Source organism: Chrysemys picta, chromosome 1 (assembly GCF_011386835.1).
Source record: "Chrysemys picta bellii isolate R12L10 chromosome 1, ASM1138683v2, whole genome shotgun sequence".
Classification (NCBI taxonomy): domain Eukaryota; kingdom Metazoa; phylum Chordata; order Testudines; family Emydidae; genus Chrysemys; species Chrysemys picta.
This window is the reverse complement of record NC_088791.1, coordinates 204,946,783-204,963,782: the sequence shown is the minus strand read 5'-3', so window position 1 is coordinate 204,963,782 and position 17,000 is coordinate 204,946,783. Positions and strand designations below refer to the sequence as shown.

Below are 17,000 nucleotides of genomic sequence, written 5' to 3'. Positions count from 1 at the left end.
ATATTAATGAGCATAGTTGTAGTCTTCTTGCCACAGAAGACTCTCTCTTGTTGCTCTGTTATGTTTCAGAATTGTCTGTGTCAGTATCACTTATGCATAGGAAAAGCTTAGCTCTAGCATCCGGTCAAAATTTCTACCATGGTTTAGAGCAGGTATTGGCAATTTTGGCACGTGTCCTGCCAGGGTAAGCCCCCTGGTGGGCCGGGCCGGTTTGTTTACCTGCCCCGTCTGCAGGTTCGGCTGATCGCGGCTCCCATTGGCTACTGTTCGCCGCTCCACGCCAATGGGGGCGGCGGGAAGCAGTGCTGGCCGAGGGATGTGCTGGTCGCTGCTTCCCGTCGCCCCCATTGGCCTGGGATGGTGAACCGCGGCCAGCGGGAGCCGCGATCGGCCAGACCTGCAGACGCGGCAGGTAAACAAACCAGCTCGGCCCGCTAGGGGGCTTATCCTGGCGGGCCGCATGCCAAAAGTTGCCAATCCCTGGTTTGAAGTGAAAGAGTAGCCTAAAATTCATATGATTTAGAGGACTGTATAACCTTCATCTAATCTTTCCCCCTTACCCTATCAGCATTCTTTTCCTAGCTTCTTATGGTATTTCTACTCAATTGCTTATTTGCATGGCACAAATTGCAAATCAGCAAGCAAAATAACTCCATATTGGCACTATGCCATTTTTATCTTCTATTGTTTTTGCTTCGTATTGCTGACACCACCTGAAAATGATTCACTTAAGATTTTATTACTTTTGAATGAGTTTATTTTGTGGCTTACCTCATTTAACCAGACCTTTTCGGGGGGGGGGGGTATCCTCTTCCTCATCAGTGACTACTTAGATATACTGCTAGATGTCATTCTTTCCATAAATATCTAAAGAATAATAGAACTGTGAATATAAAGCAGCATGACTTACATAGATACATAAATATTGCAAGACAAACTTTAACTTTTTGTTAACAGAATTAGTAATGGATGGAAAAGCAGTAGATGTTCCCTATTTAGATTTTAATAAAGGTTTTGATGCCATGTCAAATGTAATCTTCCTTGAAAACTGAATCCAAGCTGATTTGGACATGAGCATTGTCATGTGGATTGGAAACTGTCTGAAAGACCATATTCAAAAGTAATGATAAATGTAATAAGTAAAGTTGAGGGATGATCTCTAATGGGCTCCTGTAGATTGATGTTGGGTCTGGTTTAATTTGTCGTCATATTAGTGATCCAGAAGAGGCAGTAAGCAGGATGAGACTTGCATTGGCGTCTAAGCTGAGACAAGCAACAAATACCCATAAGGACAGAGGGAAATGTACAATGAGATCAGAAGAGATTAAAAATAGAGATAAAATAAGATTCAATTTTGAAAAGTGCTGATTATATCTGGGGAAAATACACACTATCTGTGTTGCAGATTAAGGGCAAAACCTATGTCCAAGTAATGCTGGAAAAGCCCTTCTGAATATATACTGGAACCTCATTTGCCGGTGCCTTATACCTTGTGTAGTCACTTGCACCTGTGCCAGGTAGGTATAAAAATGTGTTTATGAAATCTACGCTCTCTCATACCAGTGCTGATGTTTCACAGGTGCTTTGCACTCAGTCTGGGTAGGAGTGAATAATTATAGTAGATGCAAGATTGTGGAGAATCAGGCCAATAAGCATGAGTTTGCAGTGCAGTATGGCATCAAGAAGGCCAATGCTACCTTGGGCTACATATACAGATATGTCATGCAGTACAGAGATCATGATCACACTGTATATGACTCATAGGAACACTGACATTGCCCCTACAGAAATGCCATAATAGATTAGACCATTGGTTCATCTAGTCCAGTATCCTGTCTCTGACAGTGTGGCCAGATGCTTCAGAGGAAGGTGCAAGAAACTCTGCAGAAGGTTGTCATGGAATGCATTGCCCATAAGGAAAGCGTCTTCCTAAACCCCGTTACTTAGGGCATGTCTACACTACAAAATTCGGTCAATTTTATAGAAGTCGATCTTTAGCATCCGATTTTATACAGTTGATCGTGCGTGTCCCCACTAAGGGCATTAGGTCGGTGGAGTGTGTCGTCAATATCGTGGCTAGCATTGACTCACGGAGTGGTGCACTGTGGGTAGCTATCCCACAGTCCCCGCTGCCCATTGGAATTCTGGGTTAAGCTCCCAATGCCTGATGGGGCAAAAACATTGTCGCGGGGGTTTTGGGTACATGTCGTCAGTCTCCCCTCCTTCCTTGAAAGCAACGGCAAACAATCATTTCTCACCTTTTTTCCTGGGTTATCCGTGCAGATGCCATAGCATGGAGCCCACTCAGCTGCACGCTGCTTTTGTGAGCATTGTAAACAGCTCACGCATTATCCTGCAGTATGTGCAGAGCCTAGCTAGGAGCCGTCAGCACGAGGAAGATTGTAAGGAGGACATGGACACAGATGTTCCTGAAAGCACGGGATGTGGCAATTGGGATATCATGGCAGCATTGGGGCATGTTGATACAGTGGAATGTTTCTTTGTGGCTGCAAAACTTTTGCATGCATAAGGCCACTTTCATGGAACTTTGTGAGTTGCTTTCCCCTACCCTGAAGCGCAGGAATACCAAGATGAGACCTGCCCTGACAGTTGAGAAGCGAGTGGTGATAGCCCTTTAGAAGCTTGCAACGCCTGACTGCTACTGGTCAATCAGGAATCAATTTGGAGTGGGCAACTCTACCGAGGGGGCTGCTGTGATCCAAGTAGTCAAGGCAATCAATAACCTTCTGCTAAGAAGGGTAGTGACTCTGGGAAATGTGCAGCTCATAGTGGATGGCTTTGCTGCAATAGGGTTCCCTAACTGTGGTGGGGCGATAGACAGAACCCATATCCCTATCTTGGCACCGGAGTACCTTGCCAAACAGTACATAAACCGCAAGGGGTACTTCTCAATGGGGTTGCAAGCACTGGTGGATCAGAAGGGCCATTTCACTGACATCAACGTGGGATGGCCGGGAAAGGTGCATGACGCTCACATCTTTCGGAACTCCGGGCTGTTCAAAAAGCTGCAGGGAGGGACTTTCTTCCCAGACCAGTAAACTATAGGCTGAGCAAGTGCAGAATGGTAGTAGAATGTGCCTTTGGACATTTAAAGGGGCACTGGCGCTGTTTGCTGAGTAGGTTAGACCTCAGCAAAAACAATATTCCCATTGATATTGCTGCTTGCTGTGTGCTCCACAATATCTGTGAGAGTAAGGGTGAGACATGTACGGTGGGGCGAGAGTTTGAGGCAGATCGCCAGTTGGCCAATTTTGAACAGCCAGACACCAGGGCAATTAGAAGAGCACGCATCAGAGAGGCTTTGAAAAACAGTTTCATGACTGACCAGGCTATGGTGTGACAGTTGTGTGTTTATCCTTGATGCAAAGCCACCCCCTTTGGTGAATGTACTTCCCTGTAAGCCACTCCCCCTGCCCCCCTTTGACCACAGCTGGCACGGGAAATAAAGTCACTATTGTTCTGAATCGATTCATTCTTTATTTATTAAAAAAAACTTGAGATCACTGACAATGCTGACTAGTAAAAGGTAGCCCGGGTGGGGTGGGGGAGCAGGGAAGGACAAGGCTACATTGCTTATTGTAGCAACACTACAAATCAAAGCTGTTTGAATGACAGCCTGCTGTTGCTTGGACCATCCCCTGGAGTTGAGTGGCTGGGTGCCCGGAGGCTGCCCCCCATGTTCTTGGGCATCTGGGTGAGGAGGATATGGAACTTGGTGAGGAGGGCTGGTGGTTACACAATGGCTGCAGTGGCGGTCTGTGCTCTTGTTGCCTTCCCTGCAGCTCCACCAGACGCCTGATCATGTCCATTTGCTCCCCCCATTAGCTTCAGCATCTCCTCCTACGTGTTCCGATCACACTCACTGAATGCTTTCCTGGCCTCTGCCACTGAATGCCTCCATGCATTCAGCGTGCCCTATCAATGCAGGAGGACTGCATGAGCTCTGAAAACATGTCATCATGAGTGCGGTTTTTTTCACCTTCTAATTTGCGATAACCTCATGGACGGAGTTGATACGGGGAGCATAGAAACATTTGCAGCTGCAGGGGGGAAAAAGGGAGAATAGAATTTAAGAAGATACATTTCTGAGAACAAAAGGGAAACTCTTTCACAGTGAAAGAAGCAATTCACAGCCGACCGCACATAGGTACAAGGTCGCATTTTGCCTTTTATATTGAGCGCCTGCTGGTATGGTGACACATCACACATGGCTGGGCAACAGAATTCGGTTTCCAGGCAGCCATGGTAAGCCAAAGGGTACGTGGGGTCAGGGCCGGCTCAAGCAGCCAAACAAAAAAAAAAACCTAAACCAAACCAAAAAAAGCCATGATCGCGATCTGCGGCAGCAATTCGGCGGGAGATCCTTCGCTCCGAGCAGGAGTGAGGGACCGTCTGCCAAATTGCCACCAAACAGCTGGACTTGCTGCCCCTCTCCGAAGTGGCCACCCCAAGCACCTGCTTGGTAAGCTGGTGCCTGGAGCCGGCCCTGCGTGGGGTTGGCTTCTTCCGTGTTCATAACATGTGGGAATGGTTTCAAACTGCAGCGCCCTCCATTCCCATAGCAACCAATGCCGGTTGGGTTTGCTGTTTAAAAGGAGGGGCTGTGGTTTTGGGGTGGATGTGCAGCGCGCGCGCACGCACACACCCCTCCAGGATGATCCCTTTTAGCCAAGCGCAAACAGCCCAGCATGACCAGGGTCTAATATGCCATGAATCACCAAACAGAGGGGATTACTGTTCCCTTACAAAAATTTCCCTATTTCAACCAGGTGACCATGAATGATATCACTCTCCTGAGGCTGACACAGAAAGATAAAGACTGAATGTTGCATGAATGCGACCAAAACCCAGGACCAATTGCTGCCATGCTTTGTACTGCCATGATTCCAACTACTTGCTACTGGCTTGGCGGGGTAAAGTGTCCTACCGTGGAGGACGAAATAAGGCAGCCCTCCCCAGAAACCTTCTGCAAAGGCTTTCAGAGTACCTCCAGGAGAGCTTCATGGAGATGTCCTGGAGGATTCCTGCTCCATCCCCAGACACGTTAACAGACTTTTCCAGTAGCTGTACTGGTCGTGAATGCATCCCAATTGTTTAGGGTAAATCAAACATTAAACACAATTGCTTTTAACCCCTGTAGTGTAGTTACAAATGTGCACTCACCAGAAGTGCTTTCTCCACCTTCAGGGCTGGGAACAATTCGCCCTGGGAGGGTATTGGCTCCAGGGTGAGGAAAAGGTCCTGGCTGCCGGGGAGAATGGATTCTATGCTTGCCTGCTGCGCATTCTCCTCCTCCTCCTCCTCTTCCTCATTCACAAAATCCTCCTCCATGTTGCATGAGGCTGCCAACTTGCAGGTGTCCACGGACAGTGGTGGGGAGTGGTAGGGTTCCACCCTACCACTGGCATGCAACTGATCATAGAAGCAGCATGTCTGGGGCTCTGACCCTGAGTGACTGTTTGCCTCCTTTGTCTTTTGGTAGGCTTGCCTGAGTTCCTTAATTTTCACGTGGCACTGCTGTGTGTCCCTGGTATAGCCTCTGTCCACCATGCCCTGTGCGATTTTGGCATATATATCAGCATTTCTTCTACTGGATCGGAGTTCTGCCTGCACAGATTCTTCTCCCCATACAGAAATCAGATCCAGTGTCTCCTGTTCGCTCTGTATGGGGAGACTTTGGCAAACTAGTAAAGTGCCTGAAACCACTATGGCTTATTGTTAAAGACAGCCTAGTCAGCAAGCTGTTAAAAGCAAGTCTTAACCAAGGCGGGAGGGGGTTTTGGGGTGCCACAGAAAGGGCAGCTTGACCCCACGTCCTTCCTGATAAAAATTGTGTTGAAGGTGCTGATACATGCATTTTAAAAGAGTAGGATATGCCCCAGGAATGTCTATTGAGGTCTCAAGGATGCAGGCTCTGGAAAAACCCACACCTGGTTAATCAATAATCAGAAGGAACCTCTTGCTCGATCATTAAAACTGCTTACTTAACAAGGTTTCTTTAAGGGACATGTCATTGTATTACTAATGTATAAATAAGGGGAAAAAGCTTGAGATAGGGGGACTCCTTTGTGGGGGGGACTCTTTGGGACTGGTCTCTCCCTCTGGATACATCTTGTGTTCCCCACCGGCAGACGGGCTGCCACTCGAGAGCCACACTCAGCTTTGGGAATTATCAAGGGTTGGGGGTGTTTTACTAATGCTGTTGCGGACGTGTGTAAGTGCTTGAGACTAGTAAAGTTTCGCTTTAAGTGAAAGCACTCTTGTGTTGTCCTGTTTGTGCCAGCCATCTATCAGTCAGATGGCTGTGTCTCCCCTGATTTATTTCCTGACACCTCCTCGCCCAGAGTAAAGTTACCAAGAGTTTTGGGTTGAAAGAACCCCAGGTAACAGCTCCATGCTGGAGCTCATTTGCGATTCTGGGACTGTATGGTCACCTGTTCTGCTGAGCTCGCCACACTGACCAAACAAGAAATGAAATTCAAAAGTTCCTGGTGCTTTTCCTGTGTACCTGGCTAGTGCATCGGCGTTTAAAGTGCTGTCCAGAGAGGTCACATTGGAGCACTCTGGGATAGCTCCTGGAGGCCAATGCCATCAAATTACACAGTGCAGTGACCAGGAAGGTTGATTTTAGCACTACTCCCCTCATCGGGGAAGAGTACAGCAGTCGATTTTAAGAGCCCTTTAGGTCAGCAGAACGGGATTGGTTGCGTAGACGCATTCCTTATAAAATCGACCTAATGCGGCTAAATTCAACCTAACCTCATAATGTAGACCAGGCCTTAGCGAGACTGTCTTATGCCCTGAGGCACAAGGGTTTACATTCATTCCAAAACCTTGGGTTAAGATCTTTCAGAGCTGATTGGGAGATTTAACTCCACAACTTCCATTGAGATTAAGGAGAGTTTGGCTAAATTCCCAATGGCAAGACATAGAACTGCAGAAATTTAGAAGGATCAAATGATTGAATTGAATAGTAACTCTATTTTGTTAATTTGGTTAAAGAAGTTTCACTTTGGAGATTACCAAGCAAATTATTTGTCAACTCATAGGAGCCAGTGGAGTTACTCCAGATTTACATCAGCGTTTGCAAGGTCAGAATCTGGCCTGTGGAGTTGAAATATTTTTGCAGCAGGTGTATATGTTCCTCTGAAGAGTTGCAGTGTGAATGTTTTTTAACATAAATGCTGAAGTAGGTTACATAGTGTTTGCCAGCACTAAGGGACCAAATCCTGATCCAGTTAAAGTCACTGAGAGTTTTGACATTGACTCTAATGAAACCAGGTGTTGGCTCCAAATCTCTAATTTTGGTCAGCATTATCAGTCTAAATTGACCTATGAATAGAGATTGTATGGGGTGCAGTATCTTCCCCAAATAATGCTATTAGTTGAGCCATGAGTTTATTAAGCAGATATTCCTAAAGAAGTATCAACAAAACCTTTAGCACTCCTCACCTATCGTATTCATTATGTCACTTTATTTTCTTCCAACTTAATCCTTTCTAAAATTGTCCCTCTGTTTGTCCCCTTTTGAACTACCATAGTTGTTATGAGGAAAAATGATGGGCAAAGCTTAATGACATACACAATTGCTGTATAAAGTTGATGTATACAATAAGCTGGAACTATGTTCAGTAAATTGGATTATTGTAAATTTTTTATAGAATATTTCAGCAGGCACTTAGATACCGTAGTGATCAGTGCAGTACTGTACTGAAACACATTCATATATACCTATGTGCTCTGAGAAATATAGATGTTTGAATTATTATTGTCTATGTATCTGGAATAAATTAAACTTTTTGTTGGGTAAATAGTGAAATTCCTAGGACTTTAATAGCTCTTCCCTGTATTTCTCTGCAGAGATGGAGTAAATCAGATTCCATCAATTACATTTGAAAAAGCAAGTATGTAATCTGCTAACAAGTCATCCTAAAAACTACCTTGATTTAAAAATGATCTCTAGTGGGGATTTTATCTTTAGAGTGTGTTATTACTGCTCTTTATCTTGGAGCTTTATCTTCAGAAATTATCTTTTCATTTGGTTTTGTTTAGTAGTTCTAACACAACACTACTGTTGTCTGTATAAAGCGTTTTCTTTAGTTCACAAGCTGACAAATGCTGAAGGTGAAGTCCTGTCAATTATGTGGCTATTTTTTAAAATCCTGCTTAAGTGTAACTCCTTAGAGCGCAAAAGACTACCACATTGTATAACCTCATAAAACAACCCCGCCATCCTCCCCTGTTCGGTGTTAAGTTGGCAATTCACAATGCCATGGTAATTTACCATCTGCTAGCATATGGTCTGTTGCTGTTTTCTTTACATTTGCATTTAACAATAGCATCCTGTTTGTTGTTGGAAAATGTAGGTGTACTTGAGCAGAGGTGCTGGAACAATTTGTATAGTGGGGATCCTGAGAGCCATTGAACCACCCTGTATATAATGGAAACCACTTCAAGCCAGAGCGTGCAGCAGCACCCCTACTTCAAGCACTTATGTATTTGAGTATGACAAAAAATTAAAGAGCTGCTTATCTCATAGGTTTAATATGTTCACTTGTTTTTTTCTTCTCATCTCTCCAGGGAAATAAAAGACAGTCCAGAAGAGATGAAAAGTATGCTACAAATCAGGCATATGAAAAGAGTACACAATATTTTGTCCCATTGCTTTTCCCAACCAAATGTCATCTTGGAAGAATGTTCAGAGCATTATCATTTGTCTAATAGATGGCTAGAATTCTATGTTAAATCCCTTAGAGATCAAATGCATGTACACATGATAAAATATATTCTACTTCCTCTTTTGTTCCTGTTGCTTGACAACAATTTTCCAATGCCTAATTTTACTGTTATACTTTATTTAGTGATACCTTTGAATTTAAGTGTGTGTTTGTGAAATAGTCAGCAGTCTAGGGCAGTTCCTTTACAGAAGCTTACATTCTTCTTTGTATGAAAATTTCTCTGAAAACATTTATACTCTACATAACCAAACACCATATATTTATATCTCATTGGACCTGGTCCTGTGAGATGCTGAGCAGGGCTGAAAATAAAATTGAACTCTTACCGGGATGGGTGCTGGCTCTGCCTCTCCCCCGACCCACTCCCAGAAGGGGCGGGGCCTCAGGTGGAAGGGGCGGGGATGGGGGGGGTCAGCATCCCCCAGCCAGCCCATCCGCACTGCCCAGGGCTCCAGCAGCAATTTAAAGGGCCCAGGGCTCTGGCCCCAACCCCCCTATATCCACCTTCCCTCAGTGGCTACTCCCAGTCTTCATCTAGCCCCTTTACTCAGAAGCAAACTGGCCACTCATCATTGGCTAGGGGGTTGGACCTGCTGCCTTTTCCTGTAGCTGCAGAACCTCCTTAGGCCTTCCTGCCAAGCCTCAGCCTGGGAGGTAGCCTGGGCTGGGCTGGGCTGGGCTGGGCTCAGCTTGCCCTTGCCCTTGCCCAAGGTACCTTTTTCTCCTTCAGGCAGCCAGGTCCATCTCTCTCCAAAGCTGGAAAAAGACTGAGTGCCATCTGGCCCTGTAGCCCTTTTATAGGGCCTAGCCTGGCCCTGATTGGCTGCCTCTCAGCCTTCTCTGATTGGCTCTCAGCCCCAGCCCTCTCCAAGGGCTGGCTTTTAACCCTTTCAGGGCCGGAGTGGGGTGACTGCCCCGCTAAACAAGGCTATAGCTGTGTGTCTGTTAATTTGCAAATCTGACATGCTTGCTATTTTTAGACATGCTTTTTCATCCATTCCAGAATATTTTAATTTGGGAGCATTCTCAACCATATGTAGTTAAAATTGAGCTCTGGATTATATTGCTGATCAGTGCTCTGTGGTAACATTTTCTGCAGGAAAAACACTGGGTAGGGATGGTATTTGAGATTGTTAGTCTGAGATTACACAGCCCCAATTAATTAAAGCCTATAGCATCGGGGGGTGACAGAGGGATAGAAGCCAACTCCAGAGCCCAGAGGCACCTCACACCTCCGGGCTGCTCCATTTGCAGCATCATTTCCCAGTCCCAGTGGAAGAACTGGGAGCTATGCTTTGCCACTTCCCTTGGTTAGGAAGCGAAGCTGGAGCTGCTGGGACCTTCTGTTTAGGGAGTGCATTGTTAGAGCTGGGTGGCTACAGGCAGCCATAGGAGGAAGTTGCGGGGCAGTAGAACAAGAGTATTCTGGGTCTGGCCTTCGTCTAAGTGGAGGACTGTGTGAGGAACGGAATGGCCTAGGAGAGGGGAGGCTGGAGGAGCCACTGATGTTTGTTCTCTCTCCCTTAGGATGATCCATGATAAGGGGAGTTTGAAGCAAGGTGACTGTAATTTTTCCTTTACTTGCTCAAGTGTTGAACTCTGAGGCAGAGTAAATGGATGGAGGCCATCCCTATAGACCCAACTCACTGCTCTCACACTGCCTGGTAGCCATGACATTAGTTATGCTCCTTTCATGTTTTTAAGGCTTTGTTTGCAGCCCTAGGTCCTAGAAATTTACTTTTTGTTTTTCTTTAAAAGGCAAGTTTGAGTGCGGAAGTTGATGACTTTGGTGCTCTTTGCCCCAGGCAAGTGAGATACGCTATTATAGCACACTAGCAGTTATGAGAGTGTTGGACTGTCTTTCTCAGCAATTATCTGGTTCCCTCACCAGGGATAAAGTGCAACCTGTGGTTTCAGGTTGGAATCACGATTAGTGTCTCATAAAAGAGAGTGGCCCTCTTGTTGTTGTATTGTTGCCAAGGCAAGGGACGTGAGTCAGAAGAAAAGAAAAAAGGGATCTGACATTTTTTTAAAGAAAAAAGTAATGTTGCCCCTTTTCAACCTAAGCAGCTAGTCAAATTGTGGGGCTCTGGGGATTTTCCAGATAGAAATAGAAATTGATAGTCTGTTACTCTCTTTGATGCAATCTTGTTTATTTACAAGAAATGCACAAAGTTCTGCTTCTCTGAATACAGGAGAAATCAAGAACAAAAGGAGCAGTATCTGAGCATGCAGCCTCTGTAATCAGCAGACCCAGAAACTCTCTCTCTAGCTTTTTCCAGGGTCATACTGTGCTCATAGGCTATTGCTTGGCTTTCATGTTTTTTTGCCTCTCCCTCTCTTTGTCTGTTATCAGTTTGTGTGTTCTGCCTTTCTCTTCTTAGTGATGTTACAGCATCAGCCAATCTGCATTAGCAACAGTGCAGTGTCATTCTAGACGGTATCACTTGAGCATCAGTACTTCTGGGAATGGTGTCAAAAATGTGATGTGCTTGCCACTGTTTTGGAAGGGATGCAGATAGTAAAATACTTCTACTGCATTAAAATAGTTGTATACTAATCAAACGGAAGTAACATTGTGGAGAATTAGGCCCTTGCCATCTTTGTAACCGTGAAGCCTTCCAATCCAGACAGGAGGCCTCTGGTTTCCTTGGAGAGCCCACATCTCACACCCTTTCAATTATGGCTTCTGTTTTGGGACACCTGAAAGACAAAAGAGTGAGCAGTACATTCCATGAAAAGGTTCGTGAAACATTCACAGCTGCTGCTGGCCTGGCAGTAAGAGACAGGGCTTACGAGGCTTGAGAACTGAATTTTGGTGTCCTGCAATGCAGCACACTGTCATTAGACTACTGGGCTGGCCCCAGCCCATCTTTATGCTGGAGTCAGCTGGCCTCCTTAATACAAAAATGTTCTTCATTTTACAGCTATTGTGCATGCGATAGCTGCTTCAAAAGCTCCTTCTGCTGGGTGTTCAGAATACTTCATTATGAGATTTCAAAACAAAGCCTTTTGATAGTACGGCACAAATTTCAATTGCTATTTTTGACATTGTTATAAAATATTTCAAGAAATATATGGTTAAAATCATTTAGATCCTTTATTACAGTAACATCAGGGAGAAATTTGATCTGTTAAGTCTATAGCCAGTAACTTTTACATGCATAAAACAAGGCTTCCGGTATAATGCAATAAATGCAAATGTTACATTCTAGAACAGTAGTTTTCAACCTTTTTTCATTTGCAGACCCCTAAAATTTTTTGAATGAGATGCAAACCCCTTTGAAAATCTTAGACATAGTCTGAAAACACCTAATGGCCCATGAACCACAGGTTGAAAATCACCATTCTAGAACTATGATCACACAAATTATTAAATAATAATACTTGGCACTTACATAGTACTTTTTGTCATAGATGTACACAATGCAGTACAACAATATAGTTGTAACAAAACAAATCAGGTAGCTTGTATGGTACACAGTACTATATAGTAGTGTTTCTCAAGGGGGGAGTCAGAACCCCCAAATGCAGTCATAAAGGTCATGAGTTGTTGAAAAGTGTATTACAATCTTAAGCAAAGCAAATCTCTCTCCCCCACTCCCCACACACCTTTACCCTTCAAGGTAAGTATTCTCTATCAACCTCTCTGCGCGCGCATGCGTGCAAGCGCGCACACACACACAAATGAGATAGGCTTAACATTGTCCTCACTGATACCTTTTTTTTTTACTCTTTTATGGTAAATGTATAAGGGAATCATGAAAATGTTTGACTTTGAATAAAGGGTGTCCAACCTGAAAAGGATGAGCAATTCTACCATCTGGTAATGAACAGCCAGAAGGGTTAAATGGTCATTATAGACCAAACAATTCCCGGTGGGTTTTTTAGTAGGGTTTTATTTATTTACTGAATGAGATGCTTGGGTTAAATTAGTTGGGAACCTGTTGCTAAACACAGGGGGTGTCTTCATGAAAGGAGACAGGTACTCTGGACTGACAAAATAGATAAATGGAGAGACTATGGACCAAGCGTAGTTAAGTCCTTAAATGGTGTATTTAAGGGTGATTGAGAAAGTAAGAGCGCTAGGAGATCACTTCATCCATCACCAGAAAACAGTAGCTGTTTAACACCTCCCAGCAACATTACTCAATGTTTCAGAAGAGAAAAAAAGCCTTTCCTACTCAACTGAAATTGCAGGGAAAACGTAGGCAGGCAGATTGTAATGATCTGCATTGAAATGTAATGAGGATATTAAGATTAACACGTCTACGGTTATTAAAGATCCCATAGAACTTTTTATATCCACATAAATCTAATCTGAAAAATAGCACTTGCAGAAGTCCAATGCTTCTCACTGCCATTCAGCTATTGCCTTAAAGGGAATAATGCCACCTACTGAATGACCAACGTGTATTAAATCTGACAGCCTTTGAAGTGGCCTGGGAAAAACAGTTTACCAGAATTACAACTACCTCAAAGACAAGGATTTGTATGGATTACGAGAGCATTTCTCTACTGGCCTTATTTTTTTCACCATCAAACATCTCACAGATGGTTTGGAGTTGGTTGGAGTTGGTATACAGTTTATCCTTCCTAACAATTTGCAGTTGGTGCTTCTGTCTATTTTTTGATGGCTCAAAGGAAAATCACAAATAAAATGCAATACTACAGTAATTTCCAGGAAAAAAAATATTAAAATGGAGTTAAGATTGAGAGCATATATCAATAATTTAGGATAAAAACATTACAGAGATGTCATTTTCCCAGGCAACTGTGAGTCGAGATTAAATTTAAAAGAAATCCAAGTGTGTTTATGGAAATGCACATTAAATAACCCAAGCATGCTTAATTCTGCCCTGTAATAATACCATGCAATGATCATATGGTTGTGTTTGAGGTCCAGGATTAAATGACACTTTTTTTTGTTTCTTTTTGTTTTTTTAAAGACACTGTGATGGAGGATCTGAGGACAAGTCCCTAATTCATATTTCTTTTCAAAAGAAAAATTGTTTAGGATTCTTAACACAAGCCTAACTGAAACTAAGAGTAGTTATCAATGGTTTACTGTTGAACTTGGAGGACATATCCAATGGGCTCCACAGGGGTCAGTTCTGGGTCCAGTACTAGTCAATATTTTCATTAATGACATGGATAATGCAGTGGAGAGTATGCTTATGAAATTTGCAGATGATGCCAAGCTGGGAGGGGTTGTAAGCACTTTGGAGGACAGGATTAGAATTCAAAATGACCTTGACAAATTGGAGAATTGATCTGAAATAAACAAGATGAAATTCAGTAAAGCCAAGTGCAAAGTACTTCACTTAGGAAGAAAAAAATCAAATGAGCAGCTGCAAAATGGGGAATACATGGCTAGGCAGTAATACTGCTGAAAAGGATCTGGGGCAGGGGTAATCAATTAGTTTTTGTCAAAGTCCAGATTTCTTGGTGAAGGCCCAGACTCCAGAGAAAATAATAAAAAAACCCAACAATAATAAGTAAATTTAAAAGATTTTGGGGGTCCGTTCAAAAGAGTCTGGCAGTCCAGATTGGGCCCGCGGTCCACCTATTGACTACTCCTCATCTGGGGGTTATAGTGGATTACAAACTGAACATGAGTCAACAATGTGATGCAGTTGTGAAAAAGACTCATATAATTTTGGGGTATTTTAACCAGGGTGTCAGGGTGTTAGACCAGGGAGGTAATTATCTTGCTCTACATGGCACTGGTGAGGCCTCAGCTGGAGTACTGTGTACAGTTCTGGGCATGACAGTTTAAGAAAGATGTGGACAAATTGGAGAGAGTCCGGAGGAGAGCAACAAAAATGATAAGAGGTTTAGAAAACCTGACCTCTGAGGAAAAGTTAAAAAACCTGGGCATATTTAGTCTTGAGAAAAGAAGACTGAGAGGAGGAGCTGATAATCTTCAAATATGTTAATGGCTGTTATAAAGAGTACTCTGTGTCTACTGAAGGCAGGACAAGATGAAATCTGCTTAATCTATAGTAAGAGAGATTTAGGTTAGAGATATTAGAAAAAGCTGTCTAACTATAAGCATAGTTAAACTCTAGAATGGTCTTCCAAGGGTGTTTGTGGAATCCCTTTCATTGGAGGTTTTTAAGAACAGGTTAGACAAACACTTGTCAGGGATGGTTTATGTATACCTGGTCCCGCCTCATTTCAGGGGGCTGGACTAGATGACCTCTTGAGGTCTCTTCCAGCCCTCCATTTCTATGATTGTATGATAATCACAAAACTGAAAAGAATTCAGAGCCATTGGTGCAAATGCAGTGAACCTAAGGTGACTAGACTAAGGTGACGCTAGCAAAAAATGAGTGAAGTCTATGATTATTAATAACCTTATTCGTTTGTATTGCAGTAACACTAAAAAACTCTGATCAGGGTTCTGTTGTGCAAGAGGGTGTACAAATATCACAGTCACTTTGAGCAGTTTGTAGCAGAGAACACTTTATTTGGGTACAAGTGAGGTAACAGAGAGAGATTTTCCAACCGTTTTCTTCCTGTTAAGGCCTAAATAACACCAACTACATTCTCCTCATTTTGCTCATCCGACAAGGGTGCATAACTTTTCAAGAACATTGCCTGCATACTTGACAGTTCAAAAAGCATTCTTTAAAATGAAGAGCTCATTATAAGTCCTATAGCACAAGTAGTTTATTTGAGACTGTTTGAAAGGAGCAATGGTAAGGTTATCATTAGTTTTTATTTCTGTTACTAGTCCTGTCAGGATTCATTATATTCCTTTTTTATTTCTCTGCCTCCTGATGTCACTTTTCTCTTCTATTTCTCGCTTCACAAGAGGGAAAAGGATTATTTGTGAAATGCTTTTTTCCTACAGACTACACCTGAATTAATGATTCAGGCAATTAAAATGCCTAGAAATGAACCTCCCTCAGCTTCCTTAGTGAAGGTCAGCCAGTAACAGATGTGAGTGGTAGAGAGGAAATTGCTAATGAACACAGGAAAGTGCATATCATTAGAGCCCTAATTAAGAAAATGTAAAACAGATTCCTAATTGACTACTGAGATACAAAGTCTGTTCTTGAAAAAGTACATCTCCTATGAAACAAATTAATAGGTAGCCACCTTTTCCTTCTAATGCTGTAAGGTGGGCCATCATCCAATTATTTACCAATCAATAAACACAAAGGCAGCTTTGACCTGTTTGTGGTGATAAAGCATTGTAAACGGCTACCCTCTAACCAGCTGTACAACCACTAACCACTTTATTTTCAGTAATGTTGCCTTGAGATAAAAGGTATGCACCCAGACATGTTGTGTGATAGGATGTTCCTTAACCCAAGTATCTCCTATACCAACACTTAATCCTCTACTACAAATGAAACAAACAAGAAAATGTAATGCACCTTCCTCCAATTTAATACCTTCTCCCTTTCTTCTTGTGTTATGTTGCTTAAAAGCTCCTGACATGTTGTTCCTTATGCCTGGAACAGCCTGTCAGCATTCATCCACCAAGCCCCCTTGCTCCTCCTTACAACCCACTTTTTCTAAGAATCTCTCCTTTCTCCTTGTCATTAGTAACTGCACACTCTCCATTCCCTGAGCTGTTGTCTTGTGTCTCATCTTCTGCTTGTTTATCACATTTCACTTAGACTGTAAAATCTGTGGAAGAGAGAGCATCTCTCTTTCATTGGGCCTTACTCTGATCCCATTGAAATCAATGGGAATTTTGTCACTGACTTAGTTGAAGCAGGATTTAGGCCTGTATGTGAGACATGTTGTGTAATCCTACCACACTATATAAATGATTGTTATTGTTAATAACATTACAGCATACATTCTAGCATGCACACAGAGGCAATGCTTTAATATATGTGCCAGGATGAAAAAGAGGGAGCTGTATAACTTTTAAAAGGGAAAATTGTTATAACAATCTGTCTCTTTTGGTGTTTTCTGCTTAGATGTTGACCCCAGTACAGATCAGATCAATTTGCCAGGCTATATTAGAATCTGGGAAGCAGTATGCTGTGAAGAAGAGGAAACCATGCCCACTCATGTACTCTTATTATGGAACAGAATACCTTGGTGAGTAGAACACACCAACCACTTAGAAACCAAGGCATTGCTTTGACACCAAGATAATAGACCACTTAGAAACAAGACATTGGCAGGCAAACAATGTGTACAGTCTGCTTTTCCTAACAAACAAATGGTCATACAGGTAAATGGACAGATATTGTATTTGGGCCACCTAAAATG

General features: G+C 43.0%; 1 protein-coding gene across 1 annotated transcript in view; it reads left to right on the top strand.

Annotated features, from left to right (window-relative positions):
* Positions 1 to 17,000, top strand: part of LANCL3 (LanC like family member 3) — a 47,102-nt gene that overhangs the window by 16,270 nt on the left and 13,832 nt on the right. Inside the window, exon 2 of the mRNA XM_005294659.4 lies at positions 16,703 to 16,826. Within this exon, the coding sequence (XP_005294716.1) occupies positions 16,703 to 16,826 (124 nt within the window). The remainder of the gene's footprint in view (positions 1 to 16,702; positions 16,827 to 17,000) is intronic.